The 16,480-nt window shown below is 41.4% G+C and overlaps 1 protein-coding gene across 2 annotated transcripts in view; it reads left to right on the forward strand.

Annotated features, from left to right (window-relative positions):
- Positions 1–16,480, forward strand: part of LOC116966099 (dynein heavy chain 5, axonemal-like) — a 350,576-nt gene that overhangs the window by 198,408 nt on the left and 135,688 nt on the right. For both annotated transcript variants that reach the window (XM_033012270.1, XM_033012280.1), the window contains 6 exons: positions 2,542–2,748; positions 4,592–4,834; positions 7,141–7,295; positions 8,223–8,887; positions 10,903–11,183; positions 12,757–12,972. In XM_033012270.1, the coding sequence (XP_032868161.1) occupies positions 2,542–2,748; positions 4,592–4,834; positions 7,141–7,295; positions 8,223–8,887; positions 10,903–11,183; positions 12,757–12,972 (1,767 nt within the window). The remainder of the gene's footprint in view (positions 1–2,541; positions 2,749–4,591; positions 4,835–7,140; positions 7,296–8,222; positions 8,888–10,902; positions 11,184–12,756; positions 12,973–16,480) is intronic.

The raw sequence follows: 16,480 nt of genomic DNA on the forward strand, positions 1-16,480 counted from the left end.
AGCCTCCAACCTCATCGTTCCCCAGCCCCGCACGGCCCAATTTTACCTTCTACCCAAAATCCACAAACCTGACTGTCCCGGTAGACCCATTGTCTCTGCCTGTTCGTGCCCCACCGAACTCATTTCCACATACCATGACTTCATCCTATCCCCCTTGGTTAAATCCCTCCCTACCTATGTTTAAGACACCTCTGACATTCTCCGCCGTCTCCGCGCATTCCATTCTCTAGGGCCCCATCCCCTCATCTTCACCATGGACATCCAGTCACTCTACACCTCCATCCCCCACCAGGATGGTCTCAAAGCCCTCCGGTTCTTCCTCGACCAGAGAAGCAACCTATACCCGGCTACTGACACTCTCCTCCGCCTTGCGGAGCTGGTCCTCACCCTCAACAACTTTACATTTGACTCCTCCCATTTCCTCCAAACACAAGGCGTAGCTATGGGCACACGCATGGGCCCCAGCTACGCCTGCCTCTTTGTCGGGTACGTCGAACAATCCTTGTTCAATACGTACCAGGGCCCCATCCCCGACCTCTACCGTTACATCGACGACTGCTTTGGCGCCACCTCCTGCACCCACACACAACTGACTGACTTCATCCACTTCACCACCAACTTCCATCCGGCACTCAAATACACCTGGACTATTTCCGACACTTCCCTACCATTCCTTGACCTCACTATCTCCATCGCAGGTGATAGACTTCTGACCGACATCCACTATAAACCTACTGACTCCCATGGCTATCTGGACCACACTTCTTCCCACCCTGCTTCCTGTAAGGACCCCATCCCCTATTCCCAATTCCTTCATCTACGCCGCATCTGCTCCCAGGATGATGCGTTCCACACTAGGGCATCTGAAATGTCCTCATTCTTCAGGGAACGGGGGTTCCCCTCATCCATCATAGATGAGGCTCGCACCAGGGTCTCTTCCATACCCCGCAACACTGCTCTCTCTGCCCATCCCCGCACTCGCAACAAGGGCAGAGTCCCCCTAGTCCTCACCTTTCATCCCACCAGCCGTCACATACAACAAGTAATCCTCCGTCAGTTTCGCCACCTGCAACGTGACCCCACCACTCGCCACATGTTCCCATCTCCCCCCATGTCTGTCTTCCGCAAAGACCGCTCCCTCCGTAACTCCCTTGTCAATTCTTCCCTTCCCTCCCGTACCACTCCCTCCCCAGGCACTTTCCGTTGCAACCGCAAGAGATGCAACACCTATCCCTTTACCTCCCCCCTCGACTCCATTCAAGGACCCAAGCAGTCGTTCCAGGTGCGACAGAGGTTCACCTGCATCTCCTCCAACCTCATCTATTGCATCCGCTGCTCTAGATGTCAGCTGATCTACATCGGTGAGACTAAAGCGGAGGCTGGGCGATCGTTTCGCCGAACACCTCCGCTTGGTCCGCAAGAACCTACCTGACCTCCCGGTGGCTCAGCACTTCAACTCCCCCTGCCACTCCCCATCCGACCTCTCTGTCCTGGGTCTCCTCCATGGCCAGAGTGAGCAACACCGGAAATTGGAGGAACAGCACCTCATATTCCGCTTGTGGAGTCTGCATCCTGCGGGCATGAACATTGAATTCTCCCAATTTTGTTAGCCCTTGCTGTCTCCACCCCTTCCTCAGCACTCGGGCTGTCTCCTCCCATCCCTCAGCCCTCGGGCTCCTCCTCCTCCTTTTTCCTTCCTTCTCCCCGCCATCCCCCATCAGTCTGAAGAAGGGTTTCGGCCCGAAACGTTGCCTATTTCCTTCGCTCCATAGATGCTGCTGCACCCGCTGAGTTTCTCCAGCATTTTTGTGTACCTTCGATTTTCCTGCATCTGCAGTTCCTTCTTAAACAGAGGTCTAATCTGTTGAGTTACTCCAGCACCGTGTGTCTTTTTTTTCCTCATGAAATACCGATTTTGGTCTTCCCCTCTTAACAAAGGGATAGGTTCCTAAAATGCTCTTTGTTGTTCGAACATTCATATAACCGGAAGTACACTAAATCTATAACCTTTAACAGTTGCATTGGATGGTAAGAGAGGTTATAAGCTAGCTAATCTCCTCCTCGTAAGAATGTCGTAAATCAAATGTAAATGGTGCTTCTTTTGTGAAGGTAAAACATGCAAGTCATTCATTCAATTGCCTTTGTTGCCAGATGGAAGAGTGCAGATAGTTAAGACAGTTTAAAAAAAAAAGTTAAATAGCTTGTTTATTTTATGAACTTTTCCATTTAATCGATCCAAAAACTGTTAATCATTACAGATATTCATGTATTTTCACATCCGCATTCCCTCTTTTTTATTGTGCCCTTTGTTATGTGACAAATTAAATTAAATTGAACCTTTATTGCAGCAAAGTTTAATTAAGTGAATACTTGATATCTGGGAGAGACTGTATTGTCTTTTAAGTAAAAGCCAGCTAAGATTGGGCACTTAAATTGATGGATTTTTGATCGAGAATCAGATTAGTGTCTACTTTTGATGCATTCTTGCTTAGTGCCATTTCCTAATGCAATCTGTTTTATCTCACATTTTCTGTTTTACAGATGCTTCCAACTCCAGCTAAATTTCATTATATTTTCAATCTCCGTGATCTCAGCCGAATTTGGCAAGGAATCCTCAATGTCACATCTGAAATTTGCAAGTCACCAGATGTCTTGGTGTCACTCTTTCAGCATGAATGTAATCGTGTTATTGCAGATCGATTTACCAACCAACAGGACAAAGATTGGTTTGATGCCACAGCAAACAAGGTTGGGCAACATACTGAAGACACAAGAAGTTACAGATGCTGAAATATTGAGCAAAGATTCCCCACTTTTTCTGTATTAGATTTCACCATTTGCACCACTTTGTCTTCTCAACATCACCTCCAGCCTTGGTTACTGTCTCCATCCTGCTCTTCCCCCACCTGACTCATCTGCCAATCAACCCCTCCTTACCTGGATTCACACTATAATTTGCCAGATCTTGCAATACATATCTTTTTTTTCCTTACCCAATTGAAAAGGTCTTTGTAGAGATAAATATATGTGCACTTTATGATGTTTGTTAGCCAGAGAAATTCTGCGATGGAGAACAAAAAACAGAAATGCTGGAAAACTTTAGCCAGTTAACCAGCATCTGTGAAAAGGGAAGCTAGTCAACATTTCAGGTCACTGATCCTTCACAGGACTCATGGAAGAGTGGAGGTTTTAGAGTTTTCAAAGCATAGCTGGGGGAGGAATGTGATGTAAGATAAAAGTCCATATTGAGATAGGTCTAAACAGATCAGGTGTTAAGGAACATAAGTGCCAACAATGAAAGAGGTATTAAAAAAAAGGGAGAGAAAAGAACATAAGCCCATAAGCAGGATAATAGGATATGATTTTAAAAAAAGAACAGTTTGACTGAAGTCAGTAAATATAATATTCATTCCTTAAAGTGGAAAAAGTGCCTGAAGAAGAAGAAAATATGTTGTTCTTCTGAACTCTTTATCCAGAGGAAAGTGCCTCTTCAGCATCCACTAACCAAGCAGGTTATTAAATCTTTAGTTTATAGATACAGCATGTAAACAGGCTCTTCAGCCCACTGGGTCTGTGCAGACCAGCGATTGAATGTATAGTAGCAAATTAACCTACAAACCTGCACATCTCTGGAATGTGGGAGGAAACTGGAACACCCAGAGAAAACCTATGTGATCACAGGGAGAATGTACAAAACCCTTACAGACAGTATCCATAGTCCGAATTGAAACTTAAGGCAGCAAATCTACTGCTGTGCCACTGTGTCATTTGCTTATTTGTTTGAACTCTAGTGAGTATAGTAGAAAAACAGAAAATTATGGAAATACTCAGCAGGTCAGGCCACGTCTGTGGGAAAAAGAACAGAGTAAACCTTTCAGATCAGAAACCTGAAAGGGGTTAAAGGACAAGAAGTGTGTTGCCTGTAGGTGCAAAGGAAAGTGCTGTTAGAAGGGGGATGGTTAATTGGAATTGAAGAGTGGACCAGAGAATCATGAAGGTGAATGGTCTCAACAAAATGCTGAAAGGGGAAGGGGGGGGGAGTAGGCGTGTTTAGCGTTGTAAAAACAACAGGTTTGTTGTAATGGGTGATTTTAACTTTCTTAATATTCACTTGGATCCCCTTAGTACCAGGGACATAAATGGAGCAGAATCTATTGCTTGCATGCAGGGGCACTTCTTGACACAATATGTCAACTAGGAATGGCGTCATTGTAGACCATGTATTGGGGAATACAAGGCATCACTATTAAGCTTTCCAATTTCCCTAACATCCATGATTTTCTCCATGGTAAATACTGATGAGAAATAATCAGTTGGGAAACACCTCATCTATCTCCTGTGGTTCCACACGTGGAATGCTTTGTTGATCTTTACGGGGACTAATTATCTCCCTGGTTACTCTTTTGCCCTTAGCATACTTGTAGATTCTCTTATGACTAATCTGATAATATTGTCCCCACCCCTATGAGTCCTTATTTCGTTAAAAAATGTCATGCCTTATCACTTGCCTTTTAGAAATTCAAATATTTTTTGTCGCATTTGTCTAGTACCATTTGTTATCAACTGCTCTAATTTAATTTGTTCCACATAGATTGCTTCAGAGGATCACAGTGATGCGATTTTAGCAAATATTCAAAAAGAAGCTTACTTTGTTGATTTCTTACGCGATGCCCCAGAGGCCACTGGAGATGAACCTGATGATGTTGAATTAGAAGCTCCAAAAATGTATGAACCAATTCCATCATTCGATGAATTGAGTGGACGGCTGAAATTGTTTATGGAGCAGTACAATGAAGCTATTAGAGGTGCAAAGATGGATTTGGTGTTTTTCAAGGTACAATCTTAAATTGTTTTGACTATGGTAATGCCAATTGTGACTGATCGATAGAATCAAAAACTAGAGACTGAGAATCAATTTTTACATCTTTACTTGGGAATGCTTATGACCTCATAGTCAATGGTAACGATAAGACCTTACACTAGATCTTAAACCCAGGAAGTCCTACATCTGAGGCAGTTTTGGGTGAGTCGAGGATGACTTGTTTCCTCCATAGTTGTGTGGGTTTTCAGGTGGTTGATGAGTCAGTCTGATATGGGATGCACAGGCTCTGCCCAGGAAGAACAGGCAGGTTGATTATGTTCTGTTCTCAGTTCACTTTTTGCACTTATCATCCCTCAGTAAGTCTTGGAAAAATCCAATCCTGCAGATTTGCTCCATTTCAGCAAAATACCTTTTGCAGCTGAGGTGGTGTTGCAATGAGGACAATTGAGAAGCGGGTTAGTGCAAGGAAATAACTTTGTTTGACTGCAATTTTCACTGGAATTGGATTATTGATGAAGATCGTGGTTTGCATGACTGGAGATACTATTGAATTTTAATGGAGAGACAAGTCGGAGAACGATCCTCAATAATCCCTTCATATGGGCATATCAAAGAAAACCCAGTTTTATTGGGTTTGAAACTCTTGAGAAAGTGGTGATGACCTAATTTCTTGAAATCCTGCAGTCCTTTTGGTTTAGATGCTTCCCCACTGCTATTGGGAAAGAAGTTGCAGGATTTAGGTTGAGCAATAGTGAAGGAATAGTGATAGATTTCCAACTCAGTCACGATGGCGCAGTGGTAGCGCCGGAGACCCGGGTTCGATCCCGACTACGGGTGCTGTCTGTACGGAGTTTGTACGTTCTCCCCGTGACCTGCGTGGGATTTCTCCGAGATCTTCGGTATCCTCCCACACTCCAAAGACGTACAGGTTTATCTTGGTAAATGTAAAAATTGTCCCTAGTGGGTGTAGGATAGTGTTAATGTGCGGGGACTGCTGGTCTGCACAGACCCGGTGGGCCGAAGGGCCTGTTTCCGCGTTGTATCTCTAAAACTGTATCTCTAAAACTCTGGATGATGTGAAATTCAGATTGATGTTCCCTTGTGCCTGTTTTCTTTTCAATTCAATTCAATTCAACTTTAATGTCATTGCACAAATACTGAGTATGGGTACAACGAAATGCAGTTTTGCGTCAGTCCGTAGTAGTGCAATATAGAAAAAAAAAAAAAAAAAAGAGGATACAGAATAATAAAAAATACAGAATAATTAAACAATGGGGACGGAGGGACCGGAGGAATCTATCGGCGGGACTCCGAGTTCAGCAATGCGACGGTATGATTGTAGAAGCTGTTCCTCATCCTCATCTTGACCTTCATCATTTGTTCTTTAGTTTACGAGATTTTTGTAAGAAGGCTTCCGGAGGCTTATCAAATTTTGAGAGCCATTTTACCAAGGGTAGAGAAGGGTCAAACTAGAGGGGATAGGTTTAAGGTTAGAGGGGAAAGATTTAAAAAAGGACCTGAGAGACAATATTAGAGGGTGTTGTATATATGAAACAAGCTGCCAAAGTAAGTGGTAGAGGTGGACACAATTACAACATTTAAAACACACTTAAACATGTTTGAACGCGATATTAGCCACAGGTAAGTGGGATTAGTTCAGTTCAGCATCTTGGTCAGTCAGCATGGACAGGTTGGGCTGAAGGGACTGTTTCTGGTCTCTACAACTATATAACTCTAATATAACAAGGAATAAGAACTGGGATATCTGTATTTTTTACTTGGAAATGCTTCTATCTTTGAAAACACTTCAAAAAGTATATAGGCTCCCTTAAAATGTAATCTCTCAATATCCTAGACTAAATAGCTGTTAAACTATTAGGAAATTAAGAACTGGCTGATTCAGGTACATTTTCAGTGATCAACCTCTCAGATATCTAAGAAATACAGTTTTGATTTGAGTTGTAAGTCTTTATGTATTATTGTTGCACTTACCTATTAATTTGTTGGTAGACATGTTAACAGTTTAAGAAGAAACTGCAGATGCTGGAAAATCGGAGGTAGACAAAAGTGCTGGAAGGAACTGCAGATGCTGGAAAATCGAAGGTAGACACAAGACAAACCCAGCACTTTTGTCTACCTCTGATTTTCCAGCATCTGCAGTTTCTTCTTAAACTGTTAATTTGTTGTATTTGTTTAAATTGTCAACTAAAATCCTGCAACATTTTAATGATGTAGTAGAACAATGTTTGAGAACATGTGCAGTAAACAATAAACTTATTTACTTCTTGTTTTAAAATGCAATTGTTTGTTGTTGAAAGGACGCCATGATACATTTGGTCAAGATATCCCGTATCATTCGAACTCCACAAGGAAATGCTTTGCTGGTAGGAGTTGGTGGATCTGGAAAACAGAGTCTTACTAGACTGGCATCATATATTGCAGGATATCAAAGCTTTCAGATTGTACTCACAAGGTAAATTCACTTTAAAATCTGTTTAAAATCAAGAAATTAATACAGCCATGTTGAATTTCAACCATCAAACGATTGAGATATATTGATGCTGAGTCCATTGTTTATTGTATTGGCAATGAGGAATGTTATCATGTAACTAGGACAGTTATTTCATATTTATTCATATCTGATGTTTCCTTCCAACGCAGAAGGAAGTTACTTGGCCCATCAGATCAGTGCTAGTTCTTAGAGCAATCCCATCATTTTCATTCTCCCACTCATCTTCTCGTTATGTATTCTCTCCCACATGCTCATCCCTGATTCTCCAATCACCCAGCTACACTGGGTGTAATTAATCTACCAACCAGTGTGCCTTTGGGAAATTGAAGGCAACCCGAAAACCCTGGGGGAAACCCATGCAAACAACATGCAGACTCTACATAGAGAATACCAGAGGTCAGGATCAAATCCACGACACTGAAGCAGCACTACCTGCTGCACCATAGTGCTGGCCTTAATAGTGATCAAAATTAGGGGTTGGTTGGCTCCACCAAACAAGCCTGACCCGTTACAGCTTCCCAAATTCCCTACAACTGTGGCAACCGCTTGAACAGTATTGTTTATTTTCTATAAGCATACTTTGTAGCTTCTTTTTCCTATTTTACATCCTCCATGCTTGCTCATGTTAGATGAATACAGAATAAATACCAAGACCTTTGTGCCCATTATGTCTTCTTTGTACTGCTATCTAAATGTTCCTCTGTCTATCTTTCCTTAATTAAAAATCATCTTAAAACCTTGACAAGGCTTCAGTCACCAATGAGTCACTTCTTTTCAGAAGTACCAGCTGTTTTCTGTTGATCTTTCTGAAGTGAAATGGGAAAATATGATGGTAAAGCCAGTGTAACCCATGTGGAATATTATCTCATAATTATATTTTTGTTTTAGAACTTACAATACAAGCAATCTAATGGATGATCTGAAGATTTTATACCGTATTGCTGGACAAAAAGGTTTGGGGATGGCATTCATATTTACAGACAATGAAATTAAAGATGAGTCCTTCCTGGAATACATGAACAATGTTCTAGCCTCAGGTGAAGTCTCAAACCTTTTTGCTCGAGATGAAATTGATGAAATTACCCAAGACTTGATCCCTGTAATGAAAAAGGAGTATCCAAGGCGACCACCAACTGCTGAAAATCTCTACGATTACTTCCTTTCAAGAGTGCGTAGTAATTTACACGTTATTCTTTGCTTTTCTCCAGTTGGGGAGAAGTTCCGTTCTCGTTCATTGAAATTTCCTGGCCTGATTTCTGGTTGCACCATGGATTGGTTTCAACGTTGGCCTAAAGATGCTCTTGTCGCAGTTGCTCAGCATTTCTTAGCTTCTTATAAAATTGAATGTACACCACAAGTTAAACAGAGTATTGTGAACACCATGGGGACATTTCAAGATACCGTGGCAGAGAAATGCATTGAATACTTTGAACGATTCAGGCGTCAGACCTATGTGACTCCCAAATCTTACTTATCTTTTATCGGAGGCTACAAAACCATCTACGGAGAAAAATTTGCTTACGTGGAAATGCTGTCGGAGAGAATGAAGACAGGTGTGTATTTATCTATTCAATTAGTATGTTGATGTTCATAAGCTATAGTTATCTATAAGACAACTTTGGCATTCTTATGTGTGGATGTGGTTTAGATTCTTAAATTATTTTTAAATTGATTCAGAAAACTGTAATTGAGAACATTGAAAGTGGTTCACGTTTCATTTTTAATTAAGCAGCAACAGAAATATATAATCAAAATTCAATGAATCTAACAGTATTATTTTGTATTAATGCTACCTATAAATGTAGCTCACAATTTAAATAAAAAACAAAATGGATGACGTTGCAAGATCCACCCCTGACAGGCATTCCTATTAATATATTTCCTGCCTTATTGTCTACATTTACCTTTAATAACTGGAAAGAAGTTCAATTTTCTGAACATTGCAAAACAATTAATAAGGGAACAAATCAAAATTTGAATAATTCAGTGACCATGGCATATGTTAATTAACAAGATGACAGGATATTAATCAGTTCAAGTGACTGAGCAATGAATTGATGTCTGCCAATAAGTAATTGCTCTCTTGCATTCATCAGGAGACATGTACTGAAGCATGAATTCAATGTCATTATAATCTCATATCAGTATTAACCATACTGCCATTGCCTGGTCAGCAGGATCTTGTACGCAAATGTGTTACCACTGATGACCTTGGAAAGCTCATTGGAATTCAATAACAGTCTTATACATTTTTATTACCAGGAAGATTTCCATCACGGTGTAAATCTTAGGATGTGATAATCTTCTTCCACACCTCACCTAAATTGTAAAGAATTCATGAAAAAATGGAACATGGGCAGGTTTTAAGTCTTGGGGAGGGTTGGTTTGGGATATGTCAGCATAGATTGGGTGACTTGTTACACAGTTGTTTTCTTAAGGAAAACCTTTATTTTAGATTAATTTTAAAGAATTATTGACAAAGGGAGCATGTATTTCCTATCCTTAATTAAGCTTGACAAGGTGCTGCTGAACTGCTGTAGCTTTGTTGGTTCAGGGGCAGCCATGTAAACCCAATGACGATGAAGAATGGTGATATATTTCAAACTTTGGATGATTTGCAACTTGGAGGGTAATCCGTAGATGGTGATGTTCTCTTACACCTGTTGCCCTTGGTGATTTTGGTTGTAAATGTGCTGTTGTAGTTGTCCAGGTGAGCAAATGCAATACATGTCGTAGACAAAATGCATGGTGAAGGGAATGAATGCTCAGATGAACACCAGGTGTGGTGCTCAGATAGGCTGCTTTGTCCTTAATGAACTTCTCAAAGATTGTTGGAAATGCATTTATCGTGGCAAACAGGAGAACCCCATTACATGCCTGAAATGTGCCATGTGGGATGTTGGAAAGGCATTGGGGTGTCAGGAGGTGAATCATTCACCACAGAATATTTAGTCTCTGATCTGCTCTGATAGCCACTCTATTTATGCGCCTGCTGCATCAGCTGCTTAACTTGCTATGTATTTCCAGCATTTTCTGTTTTTCTATCATTCTGATTGAAAATGTTAGCAGTGAACCGTGTAATTTTTCAGGGTATCGACCTGGGCTTCCATACATTTATAATCTTTGACCAATAACTTTGGATTGTCTCTAAAAGTAAAATTGAAATGTTCATATAGTATCTGAGCATTATATGAACATTTCAGTTTTACTTTTAGAGTATTTTGCTTCATGATCTAGTCAATAACTCAATAGAGTCAATACAAAGTTATTGGTGCAAGAGAATAAATGTGTGGAAGTCCAACTATAGGATCCTAACATCTCTATTGCTACTGGACACTTTCATGGTTTGTGCATTAAGTGAAAAATAAAATAACACTTCTTAATAAATAGAATGAAGCAACTGCACAATGTCACTTTCTTAAGAAATACATACTGTAAGGCTGCTTCCCAACACCTTTACAAATGACATACAAATATTGTTCTTAAACGTATTATATGTATGTACTGAGCAGGTTGTCTCTTCATTTCAGTACTTGCTCGCTCCTTAACCATTTCTTTTTCTGTGTAGGTTTGGCAAAGCTTATGGAAGCCGAGGTGTCAGTAAATGAACTATCCAAAGAACTTGTGACTAAGGAAAAAGACTTGGCGGTTGCTTCAAAAAAAGCCGATGAAGTTCTGCAAGAAGTGACCTTAAAGGCACAGGCAGCTGAGATTGTTAAAGCCCAGGTTCAAAAAGTGAAAGATAAAGCTCAGCTCCTTGTAGATGACATAGCCGCTGATAAACTTGTAGCTATAACAAAACTGGAAGCAGCCAAGCCTGCATTAGAAGAAGCTGAAGCAGCTTTACAGGTTTGTTACCAAATATCCAAAAATTTGTAACCAATAAATGCAAGTGAAATGCTGTTGATTTTGAATTTCTTCTATTACATTGTGAAATTTCTGCTTCTTTTCTTGGACCTAAATATTTATTGAGCTGTTTATAAAAAAGGTTCTCTTACTTTGCCATTGATTGATTTTGATTGGAATTCATTAAAAAATATGTGTTTGGTGTGGAGTTCTAATACTCAATGTCAGTAGAGAATGCAGATACCTTTTAACAAAGGTGCCGACAAGAACATCCGGGGTGGTCTTCTTCATAGATCAGCTTCTACCTGTTTTCCAATGCTGCATATTGCAGCACTGGAATCAGTAATGCAGTGAGATTAAATGCCAGTGCATTTTATCTCCTAGTCACCTGCTGGACTTGGCACTGGGTCCAGCACAGAACACAATCATGGATCTTGTAATCGTTTGTATGTAGTACCTAGGATTCACACCTACCATAGATGTTGCACATAGTGTGATCCTCTTCACGTGAATGAAGTTGCTGACCTAGGTTTAAAAAATAAGTGAAAATAAATATTTTCCCCACTATTATTTAGTTTAGATTTAGTTTAGTTTATTATTACGTGTACCGAAGTATAGTGAAAAACTTTTTCCAACCAGTGGAAAGACTATACATGATTACAATCAAGCCGCCCACAATGTACAGATACAGGATAAAGGGAATAATGTTTAGTGCAGGAAAATGTCCAGAAAAGTCAGATTAAAGATAGTCCAACAGTCTCCAATGGCACAGGACTGCTCTCTGGTTGGTGAAATGATAGTTCAGTTGCCTGATAACAGCTGAGAAGAAACTGTCTGAAATCTGGAGATATAGGTTTTTACACTTCTGTACATCTTGCCTGATGGGGGAAGGGAGAAGAGGGAGTGTCCAGGGTGAGACTCATCCTTAATTCAATTTATTTTTAAATCTCAGAATTTAAGAAACATTTTAGAAATAATTGAAAAGGCCTATGACAGAAAGAACATCATAAAGCCAGCTTAGCACCTAGGGGGTGAGGTTTCAGCCTCTGCCACCTGATAACAAAGGGCAGCTGGGTTCTCTGCTAATCTTGAGTGCAATTCAGGTGTATTTGAAATAAGTTCTTTGTGTTGCTGATATTGCCATTGAGAGTGTGATTGTCTATAGAGAGAGTAGAAAATTATTATTACAGTTTACAGCTTATCACTACCACAAACTTGGCCTCTCTCAATCAGTAATATTCCCTTTGTTCAAATCATTCTCCATCTCTGCCAATTTTCTATATTCAACGTGACTGCAAATTTAAAACGAACTTGTTTAAAACGAACTTGTTTCCACTCTTTCTCAGTTCTGATAAACAGTCAGAGATGTGAAAAAAAAAAAAAGTGTTTTTTTGTGTCCATGAATTTTCCCTGACTTGCTGAGTATTTCCCGCATTTTCAATTTTTTGGATTTGGATGTCCCACATCTGCAGTTTTTTTTCCTGATTTCCATGACATTGCATTTACTTTATTTGTGTATGAATGGTTAAAGCTCTTGTCAAAAATTATAATTTATATTGTTTTTAAATATTTGCAGACAATTAAACCTGCTGATATTGCCACAGTGCGCAAATTAGGCAAACCACCTCACTTGATCATGCGAATCATGGACTGCGTGCTGCTTCTTTTCCAAAGAAAAATAGATGTTGTAACTCTTGATCCAGATCGCCCCTGTATGAAACCTTCCTGGGGTGAAGCTTCAAAGCTGATGAACAACTCTTCATTTCTCCACATGTTGTTGACATTCGCAAAGGTAGCCAGCAATTATTGTGACCTTCTTCATGTTTCTAATCTATGTTCCACGTACCATCCATCAACTGCTGTTGAGAGAGTGACTATTTGGCCCAATTCCGCATTGATCTGCAGGATTCCCCATCTCCTCTCCCTTACTGATTTGAAATCATACTTACCGATTTGAAATCATGATTCTTTGCATTGGTGCTGAATTGCATAATGTAAATTGACACTGAAATGTTAATATATAATTTTCAATGAATTGTGAGGACCTATGAACCCGGATATTTTATCTTACTTTTGGAAATATTTTAAAGTAAGCTCCTTGACACTACTAATTCGCACTGCTTTCAGTGCTCAAGAAATTCCTCACAATAGTTCCAAAATCCCACTTGTTAATGGTAGCAATTGACATTACCTTGAAATAATTTTATTGCATGGTAGTAATTTTAAATAATAGTTTGTGCGTGCTAAATTACAGGATTGTTCAATTTAAATTGTGTCATGTTCATCAGAATAAGATGAAAAGTCATATCATTAATCTGAGCTAGAGCAATCATACTAAATCTTCAAGCGTTGCTATATTTGGAAAATTAGAATATAATCAAATTCTACCTGTTCAGTTTGACTTTCACTGTGTACATATTTGAGCCTTTTATTTTCTCTCTTTGATGGCTTTTCATAATCAAACAAGAGTTCCCAGATAAATGTTACAGTATGTTCCCATCTCCCTGGCACTATACGAAGTGTAATGGTCTGGCATTTGCAGCAATGGTGATATCAACAATGGATGTGATTTACTCTCAGTGACATACTGATATCAAAATTTGCTGGTCAAATAATTAGATTGCATTATGTGAGTATGGTGAGTTCAGAAAGCAACTAATATATATCCAAGAGGAAACACAAAACGGATCAATGGCTAATTTAACAGGGATGCATTTGGTGATGATGGGGAAGTGCAGACATAGGAGATTAAATTGGTTTACTAATCGGGCAATACAGGATTTGCATATTGATCATCATATGCATCATTTAGGTGGTGGCAGTTGACATTGGCTGCTGTTTTAGCATGACTGCTTGTATGCAGCCAGCACCAACTATTTTGCTCACTATCTACATGCATCAGCAGTGGGCTTGATAAAGTTGGCTGGTAACCTGTTCCTCTTAAAGTGGAGGAGCTAGAATTGATGAGACTCCTTTATAAACTAAATATAAATTGTAAAACAGAAGAGTAGCCGACTTATGATAGAATGTGAATCATGAGTTTCACATAGAGATCTTGTTAGAAGAAGTGAAGTGGAGTCATCTGTATCAGCAGTGGGGCAAACCTCCCAATCTAATACTTACAAGGCATCAGGAAGAAGGGATGGTGAAGAACAAATAAAACTACAAGTGCTGAAAACTGAAACAAAAACAGAAATGCTGCTAGAACTCAGCCAGTCAAGCAGCATCTGTGGGAAGATAAATCAGTCAACGTTTCAGTGTCAGCGACCCTTCCTCAGAACTAGAGGAAGAGTGGAGGATTTACAATTGTTCAAGTGGCGGTGGCGCAGCCGGGGATGCTGTTTCACAATGCCAGAGTCCTGAGTTTGATCCTGATCTTGGGTATTGGCTGTTTGGAATTTGCATGTTCTCCCTGTGACCACATTAGTTCCTTCTGAGTGCTTTGGTTCCCACACAAATCTCAAAGGCTTGCGGGTTTGTATGTTGATTGGCTGCTATAATTTGCTCTGGTGAGTGGTGAATGAATGCAATGGATGGGATAACATAGAACTAGTGTGAATGAATGATTTTACTTCGGAGTCACAACAGCGGCCGCAGCGGGAGTCAGGCGCTCCCGCTGCAGTTTAAAAGGTAAGTTAAACTGAGGTCGGCTTTACTTGTGAAAGGAGAGCCTTCTGATTTCTGTTTTCAGAATGAGTGCGACTAAGAAGAGGCTCTCAAAGAGATCTGTCCCCCGCTCGACTCCAACGGAGGAGCGTTCCATCTGTGGGGGGCAGCAACAGGCGGTAGGACCGCTTACCGGGCGCTCCGCCATCCCCGACACCGTGCCGAGCCCAGTCCCGCTAGCGCCTGAGCAGCAGGCTGGATGTAAAGCTACCCGAAAAAGCGTCCGGCCGGTGGTTACCGACTCGTCGGACGGGGACGTCTCTCCACCCGCATGGGGGAGAGACAGCCGCCTGAGCCGCATGGAGCGGCTCCTGGAGCAGGTGCTCCAGCGAGACGCACTGCGTGAGGGGCGCTCTCGCAGGGGGAGTTCAGGCACTCCCTCCACAATGCCTTGTGCACTGCCCATCGCTTCCTCCTCACCAGAGGGTAGCTTTGGTGACCAGGACTGGGCTGGTCAGGAAGAGGGGACGCTGGCTGAAGAAGTCGGGAGTATGCAAGGGGTGCAGGACCAGGAAGAGCTGCTGGGTGTGGTGGACCGCTACGTGGCAGCCCCACGTGCAGGAAGGCCATTAGAGCCTAAACTAGCGGCCAGCATTAACCACCTCTCCAACAGGCCCCTACCGGAGCAGGTGGTTAATGAGGCCTTAGAATTGTACACAGCTCCAGAAAATTGTGAGTCTCTCAAAGTGCCGGCTGTCAACAGCCAAATCTAGGGGCACGTCGGGACAAATATTCGGAACCAGGAGCTGAAACTGCAGCGGATCCTCAGGCTCCTGACGTCAGCCATCACATCATTTGCTCGTTCTGTGGACAATACGGAGATGACCACTAACCAACTCTCGCGCTGTTGTGCAACACGCAGTTCGAGATAAATAACCTCCGTAAAGAAATTATAAGACCTGCCCTAAATCCAAAATTCGCGGGGTTGTGCAAAACCCCAGCCACTGAACCAGACACACTGCTCTTTGGCAAAGACCTCACGAAAAGTAAAGGATATGGAAGAGGCCTCTAAAAAACTTATGGTCTCATGAGGGCAGGCCCCGGGACGAGCAAACCCAAAACAACAATACCCAAGCGGCAGCACCCCATCGCGTCCACCAGTCGACGTCTACCCTATGGGTCTGGTGAAAGCTCGGGGTCCGCATATCACCACCTGAAGTCTTTTTTAGACCAAGGCCCAGAGCGGACCCCATGGAAAATGTGCCACCCCCAAACATCACCGCCACGTCAGACAACGCGCAAGACTCATTGGTCAGGGAAGAGACAGAAGAAACACCCATAACCATGGAGGTAGGTGGGTCTGGTTCGTACCAGCATATAGAAAGTAGGGGCGCAATACTAACAGGGGGGAGATTACACCTGTTTAAGGAAGCGTGGGAGTCTATCACGAGTGACAAGTATATACTCAATAACATTAGTGGATACAAAATACAATTTATACTAGAAAAATTGCCACCAACATTCACCCCAGAGGGTCTTTTCCCTCTCAGTTAAAGAGAAACGAGAGGGACAAGCTGAACTGGTGAGAATAATCACTAAGTGTATCATGGGAAAAAACAAAACATGAACCCTTGGAATTTGTGTTTAATATATTTACTAAAACTAAAAAAGATGGTGGGTGTCGCATCATCATT

The sequence above is a fragment of the Amblyraja radiata genome, chromosome 2 (genome assembly GCF_010909765.2).
Source record: "Amblyraja radiata isolate CabotCenter1 chromosome 2, sAmbRad1.1.pri, whole genome shotgun sequence".
Lineage (NCBI taxonomy): Eukaryota > Metazoa > Chordata > Chondrichthyes > Rajiformes > Rajidae > Amblyraja > Amblyraja radiata.